The sequence below is a fragment of the Salvelinus sp. IW2-2015 genome, linkage group LG24 (assembly GCF_002910315.2).
Source record: "Salvelinus sp. IW2-2015 linkage group LG24, ASM291031v2, whole genome shotgun sequence".
In the NCBI taxonomy this organism is placed as follows: domain Eukaryota; kingdom Metazoa; phylum Chordata; class Actinopteri; order Salmoniformes; family Salmonidae; genus Salvelinus; species Salvelinus sp. IW2-2015.
In genome coordinates, this window is record NC_036864.1 from 7,793,237 (window position 1) to 7,811,670 (window position 18,434).

At 43.9% G+C, this 18,434-nt stretch overlaps 2 protein-coding genes across 2 annotated transcripts in view; both read left to right on the forward strand.

Annotated features, from left to right (window-relative positions):
• LOC111951459 (protein O-mannosyl-transferase TMTC1) overlaps nucleotides 1–4,343 on the forward strand; it is a 100,561-nt gene extending 96,218 nt beyond the window's left edge. The window contains exons 13-15 of the mRNA XM_070434715.1: nucleotides 2,600–2,607; nucleotides 2,968–3,117; nucleotides 3,232–4,343. Coding sequence (XP_070290816.1) covers nucleotides 2,600–2,607; nucleotides 2,968–3,117; nucleotides 3,232–3,354 — 281 coding nt within the window. The 3' untranslated portion in view covers nucleotides 3,355–4,343. The remainder of the gene's footprint in view (nucleotides 1–2,599; nucleotides 2,608–2,967; nucleotides 3,118–3,231) is intronic.
• A 165-nt stretch (nucleotides 4,344–4,508) lies between these two features.
• LOC111951292 (transmembrane protease serine 9) lies at nucleotides 4,509–11,785 on the forward strand. Its single transcript, XM_023969349.2, has 13 exons — nucleotides 4,509–4,699; nucleotides 4,797–4,898; nucleotides 8,546–8,729; nucleotides 8,817–8,892; nucleotides 9,011–9,200; nucleotides 9,368–9,507; nucleotides 9,627–9,780; nucleotides 9,869–9,907; nucleotides 10,098–10,317; nucleotides 10,594–10,751; nucleotides 10,909–11,007; nucleotides 11,205–11,341; nucleotides 11,582–11,785. Exons 1-13 carry the CDS (start codon nucleotides 4,639–4,641, stop codon nucleotides 11,744–11,746), a joined length of 1,725 nt encoding a protein of 574 aa, XP_023825117.1. The 5' UTR covers nucleotides 4,509–4,638; the 3' UTR covers nucleotides 11,747–11,785.
• The last annotated feature ends 6,649 nt before the right edge of the window (nucleotides 11,786–18,434 follow it).

Consider the following 18,434-nt stretch of genomic DNA (forward strand, 5'->3'; position numbering starts at 1 on the left):
TAGGCTGGATTTTCTTTAACTTCCCATGACCCTCTCCTCCTATGGGAATTAGACCTTCCATGACTGGGATAAGACTTCATCTTAGACTTCCATTGGCTTTAGGGGATGTATAGACTTCCATTACTAGGGATAGACTTCCATGACTAGGGATAGACTTCCATGACTAGGGATAGACTTCCATGGCTAGGGATAGACTTCCATGGCTAGGGATAGACTTCCATGGCTAGGGATAGACTTCCATGGCTAGCGAGATAGACTTCCATAGCTAGGGATAGACTTCCATGGCTAGGGATAGACTTCCATAAGCTAGGAGATAGACTTCCATAGCTAGGGATAGACTTCCATGGCTAGGGATAGACTTCCATGACTAGGGATAGACTTCCATGGCTAGGATAGACTTCCATGACTAGGGATTAGACTTCCATGGCTAGGGATAGACTTCCATGACTAGGGATAGACTTCCATGCTGGATAGACTTCCATGGACTAGGGATAGACTTCCATACTAGGGATAGACTTCCATGGCTAGGGATAGACTTCCACTGAAGCTAGGGATAGACCTCCATGGCTAGGATAGACTTCCATGGCTAGGATAGACTTCCATGACTAGGATAGACTTCCATGACAGGGGATAGACTTCCATGAGCTAGGGATAGACTTCCATGGCTAAGGATAGACTTCCATGCTAGGGATAGACTTCATGACTTAGGGAATAGACTTCCATACTAGGATAGACTTTCCATGGCTAGGGATAGACTTCCATGGCTAGGGATATAGAACTTCCATGCTAGGGATAGACTTCCATGGCTAGGGAATAGGGACTTCCATGGCTAGGGATAGACTTCCATGACTAGGGATAGACTTCCATGGCTAGGGATAGACTTCCATGGCTAGGGATAGACTTCCATGACTAGGGATAGACTTCCATGACTAGGGATAGACTTCCATGGCTAGGGATAGACTTCCATACTAGGGATAGACTTCCATGACTAGGATAGACTCCATGACTAGGTAGACTTCCATGGCTAGGGATAGACTTCCATGGCTAGGGATAGACTTCCATGGCTAGGGATAGACTTCCATGGCTAGGGATTTACTAGACTTCCATCTAGGATAGACTTCATGGTAGGATAGATTCCATGCTAGGGATTAGACTTCCAATAGCTGAGGGATAGACTTCCATGGGCTAGGATAGACTTCCATGACTAGGGATAGACTTCCATGGCTAGGCGATTAGACTTCCATGACTAGGATAGACTTCCATGGCTAGGGATAGACTTCCATGACTAGGGATAGACTTCCATGGACTAGGGATAGACTTCCATGACTAGGGATAGACTTCCATTGGCTAGGGATAGACTTCCATGGCCTAGGGATAGACTTCCATGACTAGGGATAGACTTCCATGGCTAGGGATAGACTTCCATGACTAGGATTGGAAGACTTCCATGGCTAGGGAGATTTAGAACTTCCATGGCTAGGGATAGACTTCCCATGACTAGGGATAGACTCCATGGCTAGGGATAGACTTCCATGACTAGGGATAGACTTCCATGACTAGGGATAGACTTCCATGACTAGGGGATAGACTTCCATGACTATCGGGATAGACTTCCATGGCTAGGGATAGACTTCCATGGCTTAGGGATAGACTTCCATGGCTAGGGATAGACTTCCATGACTAGGGATAGACTTCCATGACTAGGGATAGACTTCCATGACTAGGGATGACTTCCATGGCTAGGGATAGCTTCCATGCTAGGCGTTGACAGTGAGGACTTGTGAAGAGCAGAATGTAATTATAACTATCCTTCTCTCGCCTTTATTATCCACCTTCCCATCTCTTTTATTTTCTCTCCGTTCACCTCGGTAAATTACTTTAGAACCTCCTATAACCTCAAACTTTACCTGTTACAAAACAAGACCACTAATTGGCTCATATATCCCAACCTCCCCAAAAACAATTATGAATAAAGAATAGAACATATTTTGAGGCATATTCCCTAAAAACAACAAGATTTGCATCTCCTACATGAAGTTATTATCTGCAGGGGTTTCAAGGGCGCCTGTGGATCTTCTAAGCGCCGGGTGCTTTCTTCTCCTGTTCAAGTAGACACACTTGAGAGAGAGAAGAGATACAAAGTCTGCAAATAAAATCACATCAAACAGCATTMCAGGCCTTTCGCTGCCTTGATCTTTTCCCCCCTGAAAAACGCGCTGATACTGTCACTAAAATAACACCATCTCCTCCACTATCTGCATCAAAAAATAAGCCAATTTTCCCCCACCCACACTTCTAACAAAACAAAGTGTGTGGCCTAAAATAATCTTCTTTCTCTGTCTGCTTAAATAGCAGGTCTCTCTTTCCACTCATTCACTCAGTCACTCATTCACTCACTCACTCACTCACTCACTCACTCGCTCGCTCGCTCCCTCCCTCCCTCCCTCCCTCCCTCGCTCACTCACTCACTCACTCACAATCTCACTCTCTCTTTCCTTACAAAGCAAGTCTCTCTGTCTTTCCACTACCTCCCTCTCTCTCTCTCCCTTTCCACTCTCTCACTCCCTTTCCCTCCCTCCACCTCTCCCTCTTTCTTCAGTTGAGGAAGTGAACAAAGGCCTGCTATGTTGAACAGTTTATTCTCAGGGTTACCTTCGGAGATAAACTCTAGAGTTCTGATTCTCAGCAGGGCTTGGCCGGGCGCCAGGGCTCCAGCTCTTGTTTGGGTGTTGTTCCCCTTCTAAGAAAAGGCACAAACGGGTCAACTGAGATCATGCAGGCTTCGGGTGTGGTGGCTGACAATATTGAAGCGGATCCAATGTCTGATTGCTGTATTTTGAAAGCATAATCTATTGTTTCAGGGTGTTTTGAATTCAAAGTCATGAAACATGTTGAGTTGATTAAAGTTTCAGTAATCTTCTAAGGCAACTTTTCTCCCTCCATATTCAYTTTATAGTCCGAGCATAGCAACCCTACTGCCATCTAGTGATCGTTGGTTGTAACTACTTTATATTAAGGTATGCGTGGTCTTCATTACAGAGCTACAAGCTGGTAGTGGAACTAAAACCTGACCAATCGCAGGCTTGGATGAACATGGGAGGAATTCAGCATATCAAGGTACTATGACTACACAGTAGAGTTCATTTGCATAAGTCAAACGCCATTTCATATATCATATCATATATGGCATAGGATGAGAGCTGATAAATGTCTGTATTTGATTCACTGCAGGGAGACTATGCAGCAGCCAGGCAGTACTACCAGAGGGCCCTGATCCTAACCCCTGGCTCCAAGCTGCTGAAAGACAACCTGGCCAAGCTGGACCGGCTGGAGAGGAGGCTGACCGGGGCCTAGACTAACCCAGAGACACAGCACTATCCTGGGCATGAGTTGGGGACCAAGGACCCTGGATGCCCCAACAGTACTGTTAAAAAAGACCTGGTTCTTAAATCAACCTACCAGGTTGATGATGTGAGATTATGGTGAACATGACAGGGTTGCAGGGTATAGAAGCAGACTGGGGGTGATGGAGCTTCCAGGGGAGCATGAGGCTGGTTAAGCCTGTGATTGGAGTCACATTCTGGGGGAAGCAGATGGAGAGAGGACCCTAAGGAGTGGAGATGGAGATTCAGCCAGCAGCACTTCMAAYTGGAGCGGACTGGATCAGCTCTCTTTAAGACAGTACCRCGAGCTCCACACATCGCCCAGCCTGAAAACGCTTCAAACAAACTGATCTGCTTTTNAAAATGTTTTGTTTAGTTTGATTTGTTTTCCTATTTAATTTCATGTTAAATCCTGTTTTAGGCTCTAAATCTGTGATCACTACCCTCATCTCTGCTTATGAGCAAAACCATGTTGAGATTTTGAATTGGGTGTCATGTTCACATTAAAAGCTCCAACAATATCATTCCAGCTGGAAGACAAATGACATTTTGCCAACATGAAGGACAGTTTGCTGAAGTCACTGTATATCCATGCTTAGGGTTGGGCTTGCCTTGACTCAAATGTGGGCCCTGCAACCCCTTAGCCTGAGCTTGTCTGGGATACATAAGCCCTGTGATAAGACTACAAGACAAGGTATCAGTGTGCTCCATGAACACAMTGACAACATGTGCTTTTAACCTCAAGCTATGGCAGAGCCTCTGAGCAGCAAGCAACTCCTGYCTAAGGCCTAACACTGACCCTCTGATTTCTGACGCTGCGTAWTATTTGTTGCTGTTGATGTTGCTATGATGATCGTGAATGAATATTTTATGTGGAATGTACAACAGGATAAAGATGAACTGACTAGTGCAATGACTGAGATTGATTTGCACCATAAAAATAAATCTATGTTTTATTAACTGGTGTCGGTGTGTGCCGTGAGGTGTCTGATAAATAGAAGTTGCCCTGTTATTGTGAATGGGAGAAAAGTCATATGAAATGGGTCTATACTGCCCTCATCTGGCCTAGTGGGTACATTACATGTTAGTGAATCTAATTAGGTGATGATGGTGGCAGGTGCAGCGTGGGAAGCTGATGAGTGCTTGAAAGTAGAAAGGCACGTTGTCAAGTGTCTTTGTGGCATTTACCCCTGTGCCACTTTTATTCCGATTGGGCCATCAGTCTTAACCCAATCAACTTTTTAATGCACTTTGGATGAAAATGTGTGTTTTTCTAGTTGTGTATCTGTCTCTTTTGGGGTTTGGATCCCAGCACGGTAAGGGCAACACATGATTTTTCATTCTAGTTTTGTTGCCAGTGACTTGATGGAGTTAATGGTGACCTTTTTTATTTATTTTTAACTTCCCTTTCAGATCTACATAACCAGAATGAGATTGTGCATAACCCTGAAAACAGTGCATTGAACGGAACAGAAGGGGAAAATGCAAACCTCACCAGTGGATTTCAATTTGATGGTATGGAAGAAAACGTTTAATAACAGTGAATCCTAAAATAATCGCGGCGAGGGGGTTGGCACTGTGCTCTTTTTAAAGGATCTGGGGAATAGTGGAGAACAATTGGAGGTTTACTTAGCAGCAATGCAAATATCATGGTACAGCTATATGGGCACAATTATTATGGTACATTTGAATGGTAAGTTTACAAACATATGATAAATAGACTTAACTTGTATTTTCAAGGTGAAATACGAATAGCCAGTTATTGCAATGGTTTAGTAGATAGTATAAAAAGACGGTCAGTATTACCTGGCAAAAATAATGTTTACAGGAAACTAGTCAACAATTTCAGATGAAGTTGTGTGGGRAAAAAAGACGGTGGGTGGATATTCCAATTGTCCAAACAGTTCCGCAAGGTAGATTTATTATTTCAAATATGTTTTTGGACCTTAAATGGATTTGGCTCATGAATCTATATGGCCCAAATGATGATTCACGCTAATTTGAAAATATATAATAATTGGTCAAGTGTACAAGCAATGCAATACTTTATTATTATGGTGGGAGATTATAATACGTTTTTAAATACCTCAATGGACCGTAAAGTAAATCGCACGACAAACTGTCACCCTCATACACTTAAGGAAATCGTGCATTTCATTGATATATTGAAACTAGTGCATAGAGGCCTAAATATCCCGAGCTAGTGAGCTATACATGGCCGAGGCTCAATGAAGCTAGTCTTCTTGACCACATGTCATTTTCGCTGGCACCAAACGATAGAATGCGGTCAGAACATCAAATAATTGGCGTATACATTACTCTTACAGAATTTCCACGTGGGCGAGGATATTGGAACTGTAATCAAAGCCTATTGGATGATAAAAACAAGTTAACTGACGTTTCCCGACATAACGTACAGCAGATCTCCTTATTGTATGTGACACTTTTAAATGTGCCTTTTAGAGGCAAAGCAATTCAATACCAATCTTTAAAACAAATTCAATTTAGGTCCAAACGAGTTCATATTAACAAAGGAAATAGGACTAACAGTACAGATTGTAATAAAAACTGAGGCACAGAGTAAGTTAGAGGAAAAATAAATGGAGCAATAGATCAAGTGTAAAAATATTGTAAAAAATTAAGCGAACTGGATGGAATATGGGGGGAAAATGCACAATTATTTTATTCTCAGCATAGAAATGCTACCAAAAATAGCCTACTAAAACTTGTTACAAATGATAGTYGCCCACAATTCACCAAACAATATTTTGAAGGAAGAAGGAAAGTACTTTAAGCATATGTTTGTCTCCTCCATCTCCACTAACTGAAGTTAAAGGTATGGCTTTACAGAGGAGGAACTTATTGATGCAATTAAAGCCTTTTTACGTCCGGGAAAACTCCAGGGCAGGATGGCAAACCAGTCGAGGTGTACTAAACCTTTTTTTGATGTACTCAGAGGACCCAAGTGGTACATTTAAAGCTCCAGACCATAAAAAAATGTTTTGTATCATTTAATATGATATAAGACAAGTACTGGAAATAATAGAACACTATGAAAAATCTGAGAAACCAGGTCTGATATTCATAGCTGACTTTAAAGAGGTTTTTGATAAAGTATGACTGGAATTTATATAAACTCAGCAAAAAAAGAAACGTCCCTTTAAGGACCCTGTCTTTCAAAGATAATTTTAAAAAATCCAATTATCTTCATTGTAAAGTGTTTAAACACTGTTTCCCATGCTTGTTCAATGAACCATAAGCAATGAATGTACATGCACCTGTGGAACGGTCGTTAAGACACTAACAGCTTACAGACGGTAGGCAATTAACGCCCCAGTTAGGAACATTTAGGACTCTAAAGAGGCCTTTCTACTGACTCTGAAAAACACCAAAAGAAAGATGCCCAGGGTCCCTGCTCATCTGCGTGAATGTGCCTTAGACATGCTGCAAGGGGGAATGAGGACTGCAGATGTGGCCAGGACAATAAATTGCAATGTCCGTACTGTGAGATGCCTAAGACAGCGCTATAGGGAGACAGGACAGACAGTTGATCGTCCTCGCAGTGGTAGACCACGTATAATAACACCTGCACAGGATCGGTACATCCAAACATCACACCTGCGGGACAGGTACAGGATGGCACAATCCCTCCATCAGTGCTCAGACTGTCTGCAATAGGCTGAGAGGCTGGACTGAGGGCTTGTAGGAATGTTGTAAGGCAGGTCTTCACCGGCAACAACGTCACCTATGGGCACAAACCCACCATCGCTGGACCAGACAGGACTGGCAAAAAGTGCTCTTCACTGACGAGTCAAGGTTTTGTCTCACCAGGGGTGATGGTCGGATTCGCGTTTATCGTCGAAGGAATGAGCGTTACACCAAGGCCTGTACTATGGAGCAGGATCGATTTTGGAGGTGGAGGGTCAGTCATGGTCTGGGGTGGTGTCACAGCATCATCGGACTGAGCTTGTTGTCATTGCAGGCAATCTCAACGCTGTGCGTTATGGGGAAGACATCCTCCTCCCTCATGTGGTACCCTTCCTGCAGGCTCATCCTGACATGACCCTCCAGCCGTACTGCTCGTTCTGTGCATAATTTCCTGCAAGACAGGAATGTCCTTCTGCCATGGCCAGCGAAGAGCCCGGATCTCAATCCCATTGAGCATGTCTGGGACCTGTTGGATCGGAGGACGAGGCCTACGGCCATTCCCGCCAGAAATGTCCGGGAACATGTAGGTGCCTTGTTACCCCACTCTTCCATCTCACAGCAAGAACTGGAAAATCTGGTGCAGTCCATGAGGAGGCGATGCACCGCAGCACTTGATGCATCTAGTGGCCACACCAGATACGGACTTTTGAATTTGAAAAAGTCTTTTTTTGAAATGATGCGGACAATTACATAGATTACATCAATCTGCTATTAAAGCTGCTCTGTCCAAAAAATGTTACTCAGTACAATGTTTCTTACTTTGACCTATAGAAGCTGATCAGATAGTGAAGCAGTATGTAATGTAGCCAGAATAGATTCCGACCCTTGCTTACAGCTGCACTCAGGTCGGACATGCTTCCTGTTTAGATTAAGACCGGAGCTGGCACGAGATATGGCTCGGGGGTAGGGGAAAGTACCTCAATCCAGGGATGACAAATGCGTTGTACTCTGAATTATCCCAAGTGTTACAGAGAAGAACGAACGCATTTTTAAAACAAATTGGTGAACTGCTGTTTTTGTACTGATGCTACAGTAACTAGTTGTAGCTGTTATGGAATGGCACATCCCGTTGAACAACAAAGGAGCTGATTGGCTGACACTGCCATTCCAAAATGGCTACTGAGAATTTGGAGTAGCACACGTTTCTTGTCCCTGGATTGAGGTCCATTTTCTAAGCAATATCTCCCGCTGGCGCCTTAATCTAAACTGGAGGCTTGTCTGACCCCAGTGCAGCTGTAAAGCAAGCGTAGGGTCGGAATCTATTCTGGCTATATGTAATGCGCACAATGATATACACAAACACTGGTAGCATTAGCCCTACTGGCAAGACCAGACATGTACTGCTATACTAAGCTACTCAAAACTCAGGCCCCCCCCACACATTTCCTGATGCAATGAGAAACCTGTCCCTGCACACCCATAAAGAAACCTGTAACCTCAGAGCTTTGTTGCAGATCTGGCAGGGGTTCGGTCCTTCGTGCCAGAGCAGGAAATGGAGGTGAGGATCATTGGTGGTGTGGAGGCCTGGGCCCACTCCTGGCCATGGCAGGTATCTCTACGCTTTACCACCATGCCAGCCTGTGGTGGTGCCATCATCGCCCCTCTGTGGGTTCTGACTGCCGCACACTGCTTCAAGCAGTGAGTAGTTCTGGAAGTTCAAGTAACAATAAATCAAATAGATGTGTAGTTAAAGAAATGAAAGTAATTATGGATGGTGTTTTACAGGTTTAACAAAGTGGATTTCTGGACTGTGATGGCGGGAAAACACGACCTTGAGAATCCTGATGAAGAATGTCAACAGGTGGGATACACACGCATGGACTGACTACATTCAAGTCATTTAAACACATTTTTTTCTGTGTTCCTATTCTGCGTGAACTTTTTAACTGTTAAGGGCACACATTTACTTTTGTTTTCAGTTGGTTGGGGTCTCTAAAATAGTCACCCACAAGGATTACAACCGCATGACAAAGATGCATGACATTGCCCTGGTGAAGCTGAAGACCCYGCTGRTKTTCAACCAGTGTGTGAGACCCATAGAGATATGGATGAGGCCAATCGAACCCAAAAAGCAATGCACAGTGACCGGCTGGGGTACCACCAGAGAGAGTCAGTAGATTTCCTACCTTTTTGAAGTTTAGTTGCCTTCATCTCTTTATTAGAAAGGTCAGGTGTGCCTTTCTGGGGTCATAACTGACATTACATCCTAATTGATCATTCACAGTGAGGAGGGTCCTGTTACTTGTTTTCCCCTTTTCCTACTCTTCTACACTCAGATGGGCCTCGTGCCAACAGACTCCAGGAGGTTAATGTGACCTGCTTATCCTCAGAGGACTGTAACAAGTTCTACCTTGGTGTCGTTCAGCCCACCATGTTCTGTGCTGGAGACCCTGAAGGAGGTGTAGACGCCTGTCAGGTAGTGACCTTGAACTCTGACAATGCTTTCATGTATTTTATACCTTTTTTGTTGTATTCTACTTTCATATAGAAAGTCTGTTCTGTTATCTTCGTCTTATGACGTGTTTGTTCCTGCAGGGTGACTCGGGTGGACCTCTGTCCTGCTACACAGGGTCCAGGTATGAGTTGGCTGGAGTGGTCAGCTGGGGAGTGGGCTGTGGTAGAGCGCGGAGGCCTGGCGTCTATACTAAAGTACAGGTCTACCTAGACTGGATCAATGAATTAATTCAAGGTAAGGACACACTTGGAGCCCAACGCTAGAGAGATACTTTGTTTTTAAGCACTCGGGAGATTTTTTTCTGATCTTTTCTTTTTAACAGGTGAAACGTCTATGTCTGGTGGCATTACTGTGACTGAAGGTAGGTTGTCACTGCAAATTATTTAACTACCTGAAATAAAATTTTACAGGATTTTAAAAAAAAAATCTGATTTTCATTATCTTACTGCCAGCACATCAAATTGTAATTTGTTGATCAAAACAGTGCAATATCAAAACAGAAGATCGTATTCAGTTTGACCGCTAACCCTCTTGTACCCTCTGTCTCCCAGAGAGTTGTGGTCAGAGTAAGATATTGACCTGCCGGCTGGACTCCCGCCCGGCATGGTTGTATGCGACCTTGGAGGGTGAGGTGCGGGTGGGGAGTGTGACGGAGGCGTGCGCCAACTCCTGGCCCTGGCAGGTCAGTCTGCAGTCCAAAGGGAGACATTACTGCAGCGGGACCCTGATCCACCACCACTGGGTCCTGGCACCGCAACACTGCCGCAGCAAGTGAGTCAGTCACCAAGTACCGACACAGGGGACACACTATCGTCTGTAATCTAACCTCTACATGATCATTTTCTTTGAATATCACTTTCTATCTCTGTCGTGGTGCTTCACTCATTCAGTGGACTCATACACCCACCTTCACATTCTTTCATCACACTCAGTATTATGCTCTCAAACAGCCCTTGGAATGTCAGTGAGGGTAGGTCAGCTACTGTAGTTCTTGTTCACCAGTCCTATTGCACACAAACGGTGCCTGTCTATTCTCCTCTCTTTCAGACCTACAGTTGACACGGTGGTGCTGGGAGGTCACGACCTGAGGTTCATGGCTGCCCAGACCATCCCGGTGGACGAGGTGTTCAACCACCCCCACGACGGAACCTTCCCTCCGACCTCTGACCTCACACTCATCAAGCTCAGTGTTCCAGCTCGATTTGGTAACAAATACTCTTCCAGCATGGGTTACTTTAGCTCACGGACCTGATTGTATTGCTTGAATGGTTTACAGGACCGTGAACTTGGCTTGCAGGCCAATTAAAGCATGCGACTTATCTAGGATGCTTATTCTGGTGGTCTTCTCTGATATGTCCCTAGATGACACTGTGTTTCCAGTTTGCCTCCCACGTGAGGATGTGAAGCTGGATGACAGCTGGTCCTGTGTGACAACAGGCTGGGGACCCAGCAACTCGGCACGTATGTACAGCAACGTAACTCTTCATTCATGACTAAGTTCTGGAGTACGGTTGGTGGCCGATTTTACCACAAGGAACTGGAGGGTCTCATCCTCCTGGATCCAGTGTTTCATCGGTCTTGCTCGTAAATAGGCAGCATCCTTCTCTATTATAAAAATGTCATATTATTTGCTTATGTGCTCTGTTGTCTCCCCATAGCGAAGGTTAGCAGTGCTATCCTGCACCAGGCCAGGCTGGGTCTGGTCAACAGGACCGCTTGTAGAGAGAGCTGGGGAGAGGATCTCATTACGGACACTCAGCTGTGTACAGACCCGGCCGGCTCTGTCTCCTGCATGGTATGTACAGTGGGACGGTTAACTCTATGGTGTACTCATGAAGACATGGGTTAAGTTTTGGATCAATGAATGGTTTTGAATGTACAGTACTGATGTGAATGAGTGGTCTTCATAGAAATGTGATGTTGAATACCCGACTGGACTAGTGCACGCAAACTTTCACAACATTGTTTTAACTTTAGTGTAATTGATCATATTTTCAAATAGCATCAAGTCTTCTTCTTTCCTCCCTATCTATAGGGGGACTCTGGTGCTCCACTCCTCTGCCAGAAAATAAATGGGGTCTTCTTCCTCTTTGGGGTGGTCACATGGGGCAGCCCAAGCTGTGACATCAGCACACCAGCAGTCTTCTCCCGACTATCAGATTATCATTCCTGGATCACAAACATAACCAATGACATCTGACTTTGTTTCCCATAATGGAATAAACAATGACTTTTTGGATCCAGTGTTCATTTTGAGACTTGTGTAAGGTAAAGGCACACAATGACAGTGTATAATGGAATCACAATTAGATGTTGAGAGGAATGTCAAGCACACATCAAGCTGACTGTTGTCGCACACTGTATTTCGGTCTTCATAGGGTTTGTCAAAGATGTTTACTTTTCTCTTGTAATTATTTTCTTCAGTGGACACTATGATTGAAATATATTGCGCATATGATTTTATACATTCAAATATAACATGGGAACATGTTTTAAGGAGGTAGGAATGTACTCTGACTGCACAAAACATTAAGAACACTTGCTCATGACAGACTGACCAGGTGAAAGATATGATCCCTTATGGATGTCACTTGTTAAATCCACCAATCAGTGTAGATGAAGGGGAGGAGACAGGTTAAAGAAGAATTTTTGAAATCCTTGAGACATGGGTTGTGTATGTGTGCCATTCAGAGGGTGAATGGGTAAGACAAAAGATTACGTGCCTTTGAACAGGGTATGGTAGTAGGTGCCAGGCGCACCGGTTTGTGTCAAGAACTGCAACGCTGCTGAGTTTCTCGCGCATCCGTTTCTTGTGTGTATCAATAATTGTCCACCACCCAAAGGACATCCAGCCAACTTGACACACCCGTGGGAAGCATTGGCGTCAACATGGGCCAGCATCCCTGTGGAACGCGTTCGACACCTTGTACTGTCCATGCCCGACGAATTGAGGGGGGGTGCAACTTTAATAACAAAACGCAGTCATGGGACAGACATTCAGCCTCCTGCTCTGTTTATCTGGCCTATAATTTTACACAAGATTCCTTTTTCTTTTTTATCACAATATGTCAATATTAGGCTCCCTATACAAGTCTGAATGGCATGCTTGGTAAAACTGCCAGTGCCACTAAAATAATGCTGATGTATCATTCAAACAGGAGCTGCACAGCTTAAAATGGCAGGAACCTTGGGTTGACCTGGAAAAACCCATGGGAAATGTCATATTTACCCGCATTATTTATTTGAATGACTAAATGTTTGTAGGCTACAGTAACTAATGACCCAACACAAATGTCATTATTTTAAATTGTTTTGTTCATAGAGTTGTATAGAGGACTCTAGTGCCCAAAAGCCTGTTCTAGAATTGGCAGTGCTGTTGAGGACTTTCCCCATTTTGAAGTAGTCAACTGAGTGGGACTTGCTATGGGTTAAGGAAGAATGACATAATTCCAACCAGGTCATCAGGGAATCAGTCAATGACTTATACTGTACTCCGAAAACATTCCATGACTGCAGGTGGCTGCAAATCGCCAACCAATGCTTCATACCTGTTCAAACACAGGGCCCTTTCAGTTTGTTTACCAACTCAACAAAGTAGAAGTACATTGACTACTTCAAAATGGAGATAGATGGTGGTGCCGGTGCGCCTACAGAAGCCTAACCTGTGTTAACTTCAGACCTTTTTCTGCGTGTATTCCAAAACCCTGTTCATTCCCCATTCATTTTTCACAAGAGCGCTTTATTTATTTCCAGGTTTAGGACTGCAAGCTAGCAGCTCTATAGAGTACCACAGTATGAGTCATAATACCCATAAAACCTAGTGGTCAAACAAGGAAATGGTTCCAATTGTTTTTCCACCATTCATTTTTCCCATAGGGGATTTTAGAAACACTTAAAATAAGGGCTGTGTTTCATGTAGGCTTACCCTGGCAGGACGTTTTGACAACCGTGTAAATCTCTTTAGGACAAGGGGACATTTAAGTGTTTCTAAAATCCCCTATGATGTAAACTGACAAGTGTTGGAGGAACTACTGGATGAGAAAGGTGAGTCTTAATGACGGACGGGGAACCAGGATTGACTCAGTAATTGGAAATGAATCTGCTCTGGATTTTACTTTGATCTCAAGTTCAATGGCAGGCAGATGTAGTTGGGAAGTTTTGGAGGAATCTACGGTGGGTAGTGATCACGATCTTATCATGTGTACTGTAGGATTGAGGGAGGAAGAATCAGTAGGAAATGGATTGAGGAGATGGATATTTGGTAAAGCAGAGTGGGGTCAGTTTCAGGAGTTGAGTGAATAAGAGCTGTCTCAGGTTGATCTCAATTTAGATATAGAAACACGCAATGGTGGAATAAGAGGCGCAATAGTAGGGGCAGCAAGGCAGGTGATTCCTATGGGTACAGGGGGGGAAAGAGTAAGACAGTCCCCTGGTGGAGTGAAGAGTGTAGAGAAGCAGTGAAGAGTAGGAACAGTGCTTTCAGAATGTTGAAAAGGTCCCATAATTACCAGCACCTGATTCAGTATAAATAAGCAGTAGTAAGGAGGATCATTAGGACAGCTAAAAGGGAGTGTTGGCACCGGTTCTGTGGAAACATAGGCAGGACCACTCCTGTGGTAGAGGTATGGGAGATGATTGAGGACAGAAGATATTGGTATCTCCCTGTGCTGAAAAGTGGGGAGATTGTTGCAGTGAGAGATATGGAGAAGGAAGAGATGCTAACCCAGGCATTTGTGAAGGTGCACAGCTCAAAGAATCTGACAGAAGAGGGGCAGCGTGGGAGAGAGAGGGTCAGAGGAGAATATCCGGTGGTCCTGAATCATAGAGAGATGGTGGGGGATACATTGAATGGCCCTTTTACATTGGCTGAGATGAAGAGAGCATTAGCTAAAACTGGGGTAACATCTCCTGGGAAGGATGAGATGTGTTACATCATGATGGCTCATCTCAGTGACACTGCAATGGGGAAAGTATTGGGCCTTTACAAGAAGGTGTGGCAGGAAGTTGGAAAGAGGCGGTAGTGGTGCCAAAACGTAAACCTGGGAAAGACCCTACTAGTCCTTCAAGCTATAGGCCGCGTTGAGATCTCACGTTGAGTCAGTCATACGGAAGACACAGGCATATAAGGATGTGGTTGTAGCCGTTTTCTTTGATGTAGAGAAGGCTTATGATATGATGTGGAAGGAAGGCCTACTTATCAAGCTGAATAATATGGGGGTTAGGGGAAGGGTTTTAACTGGATAAAATAGTTTCTTTTTGGCCGATCAATACAAGTGAGGGTGGGGAGCTCTATGTCAGAAAGCTGTGAGGTGGATATTGGTACCCCCTAGGGAAGTGTCATTAGTCCTTTGTTGTTCTCCATTATTATTGACAATGTATTCTCTAAGGTAAGACCTGATACTGGGAGGTCATTGTTTGCAAATGATGGAGTGCTGTGGAAGAGAGGGAGAAATATTACCCATACAGCCAGAGGAGTTCAAGAAGCTTTTAGTGAAGTAGAGCGGTGGTCCCTCAGGTGGGGCTTCAGGTTTTCAGTTGAGAAAACACAGACTGTGTTTTCTTCTAGAAGGAAGGTTGAGGAGGAAATATACCTGAAGTTGTATGGAAGGAATCTGGAGAGGGTGGGAGGGTTTAGGTTCGAGTGGTTTGGCACTCGAATGACATGGGCGGAGCATATTAACAGAGTAGTTGTCAAAGGAGAGAAAATATTGAATGTGATGCGTTGCTTGTCAGGAATGGAGTGGGGGGCAGATAGAATTCCGTTGAAAATCATTTATATATATATATATAGCGTTGTTAAGTTCTAATTCTCAGAGTAAAAAACTCAACGGACATTATGAAAGCATAACCAAGTTTAATTCTTTGTCTGAATACAACTGCATTCAGACAAAGACAATTTCACACAAGCACTGATATTTAACCCTTTCTCCTAGGCTAAGTCTCCTCCTCCACATCTGTCTTTACTGCTAGGCAGGACACTAAGTAATACGGGCCATAAACTTTTATTTCTCCCTTAACGTGACCTGACCTGATCTCGACCCCCGTTCATCACTAATCCATGTCTTTCTCGCCTTATCAATGCCTGCCACATGTGATCGCTTCCCTGCACTCAGCACCTTACAAGCTTAAATGCACACACTATATACCTTCCTCCTACAGATAACCATTAACTTCTGGTGTACAGTAGACTCTCTAACCCTAGGCACTCAATCTTTCAATAGGATCCCTGATACAATGTAAACATTATACATTACCCTCTCTCCCTCAGTGACATGAATAAGTATGTTTCATATTCTCAGAACCCAACAGCGCTGTTAAGGTCATCAATGGATTATGTAAGTATAGCATATGGATGAGCAGCTCAGACATCTTTAAAAAGATAGATGTTATCCAGACCCAAGCCATAAGAATGTGTTGTGGAGCACTCAGGACCTCTCCGGTGGCAGCGATGCAGGTAGAGTTGGGAGAGATGCTGTTAAAGTTAAGAAGACAACAGCTAGCCATGACATATTGGGTAGATCTACAAGGACATAAGGTTACACATCCTACAAAAAAAGGTGCTGCTAGCTAACGTTCAATCGCTGGAAAATAAATGGGACGAACTGAAAGCACGTACAGTGGGGCAAAAAAGTATTTAGTCAGCCACCAATTGTGCAAGTTCTCCCACTTAAAAAGATGAGAGAGGCCTGTAATTTTCATCATAGGTACACTTCAACTATGACAGACAAAATGAGAAAAGAAAATCCAGAAAATCACATTGTAGGATTTTTTATGAATTTATTTGCAAATTATGGTGGAAAATAAGTATTTGGTCACCTACAAACAAGCAAGATTTCTGGCTCTCACAGACCTGTAACTTCTTCTTTAAGAGGCTCCTCTGTCCTCCACTCGTTACCTGTATTAATGGCACCTGTTTGAACTTTTATCAGTATAAAAGACACCTGTTCACAACCTCAAACAGTCACACTCCAAACTCCACTATGGCCAAGACCAAAGAGCTGTTCAAAGGACACCAGAAACAAAATTGTAGACCTGCACCAGGCTGGGAAGACTGAATCTGCAATAGGTAAGCAGCTTGTTTGAAGAAATCAACTGTGGGAGCAATTATAGGAAATGGATGACATACAAGACCACTGATAATCTCCCTCGATCTGGGGCTCCACGCAAAATCTCACCCCGTGGGGTCAAAATGATCACAAGAACGGTGAGCAAAAATCCAGAACCACACGGGGGACCTAGTGAATGACCGCAGAGAGCTGGCACCAAAGTAACAAAGCCTACCATCAGTAACACACTACGCCGCCAGGGACTCAAATCCTGCAGTGCCAGACGTGGTCCCCTGCTTAAGCCAGTACATTCCAGGCCCGTCTGAAGTTTGCTAGAGAGCATTTGGATGATCCAGAAGAAGATTGGGAGAATGTCATATGGTCAGATGAAACCAAAATAGAACTTTTTGGTAAAAACTCAACTCGCCGTGTTTGGAGGACAAAGAATGTTGAGTTGCATCCAAAAGAACACCATACCTACTGTGAAGCACAGGGGTGGAAACATCATGCTTTGGGGCTGTTTTTCTGCAAAGGGACCAGGACGACTGATCCGTGTAAAGGAAAGAATGAATGGGGCCATGTATCGTGAGATTTTGGGTGAAAACCTCCTTCCATCAGCAAGGCATTGAAGATGAACGTGGCTGGGTCTTTCAGCATGACAATGATCCCAAACACACCGCCCGGGCAACGAAGGAGTGGCTTTGTAAGAAGCATTTCAAGGTCGTGGAGTGGCCTAGCCAGTCTCCAGATCCAACCCCATAGAACATTTTTGGAGGGAGTTGAAAGTCCGTGTGCCAGCAACAGCCCAAAAACATCACTGCTCTAGAGGAGATCTGCATGGAGGAATGGGCCAAAATACCAGCAACAGTGTGTGAAAACCTTTTTGAAGACTTACAGAAAAACGTTTGACCTCGTCATTGCCAACAAAGGTATATAACAAAGTATTGAGAAACTTTTGTTATTGACCAAATACTTATTTTCCACCATAATTTGCAAATAAATTCATAAAAAATCCTACAATGTGATTTTCTGGATATTTTTCCTCATTTTGTCTGTCATAGTTGAAGTGTACCTATGATGAAAATTACAGCCTCTCTCATCTTTTTAATGGAGAACTTGCACAATTGGTGGCTGACTAAATACTTTTTTGCCCCACTGTATATCCTAACCAACAGAACATTAAAAACTGTAATATCTTATGTTTCACCGAGTCGTGGCTGAACGACGACATTAAGAACATACAGCTGGCGGGTTATACACTCTATTGGCAAGACAGAACAGCAGCCTCTGGTAAGACACGGGGCGGGGGCCTATGCATTTATGTAAACAACAGCTGGTGCACGATATCTAAGGAAGTCTCAAGGTTTTGCTCGCCTGAGGTAGAGTATCTCATGATCAGCTGTAGACCACACTAGCTACAGTACCTAGAGAGTTTTCATCTGTATTTTTCAGAGCTGTTTACATTCCACCACAGAGCGAGGTTGGCACTAAAACCTCATTAAATGATCTCTGTTCCGCCATAAGCAAACAGGAAAACGCTCATCCAGAGGTGGCACTCCTAGTGGCCGGTGACATTAATGCAGGGAAACTTAAATCAGTTTACCGAATTTCTATCAACATGTTAAATATGCAACCAGAGGGAAAAAAATTCTAGACCACCTTTACTCAACACACAGAGACATGTACAAAGCTCTCCCTCGCTCCCTCCATTTGGCAAATCTGACCATAACTCTATCCTCCTGATTCCTGCTTACAAGCAAAAATGAAAGCAGGAAGCACCAGTGGCTCAGTCTTTAAAAAAGTGGTCAGATGAAGCAGATGCTAAACTACAGGACTGTTTTG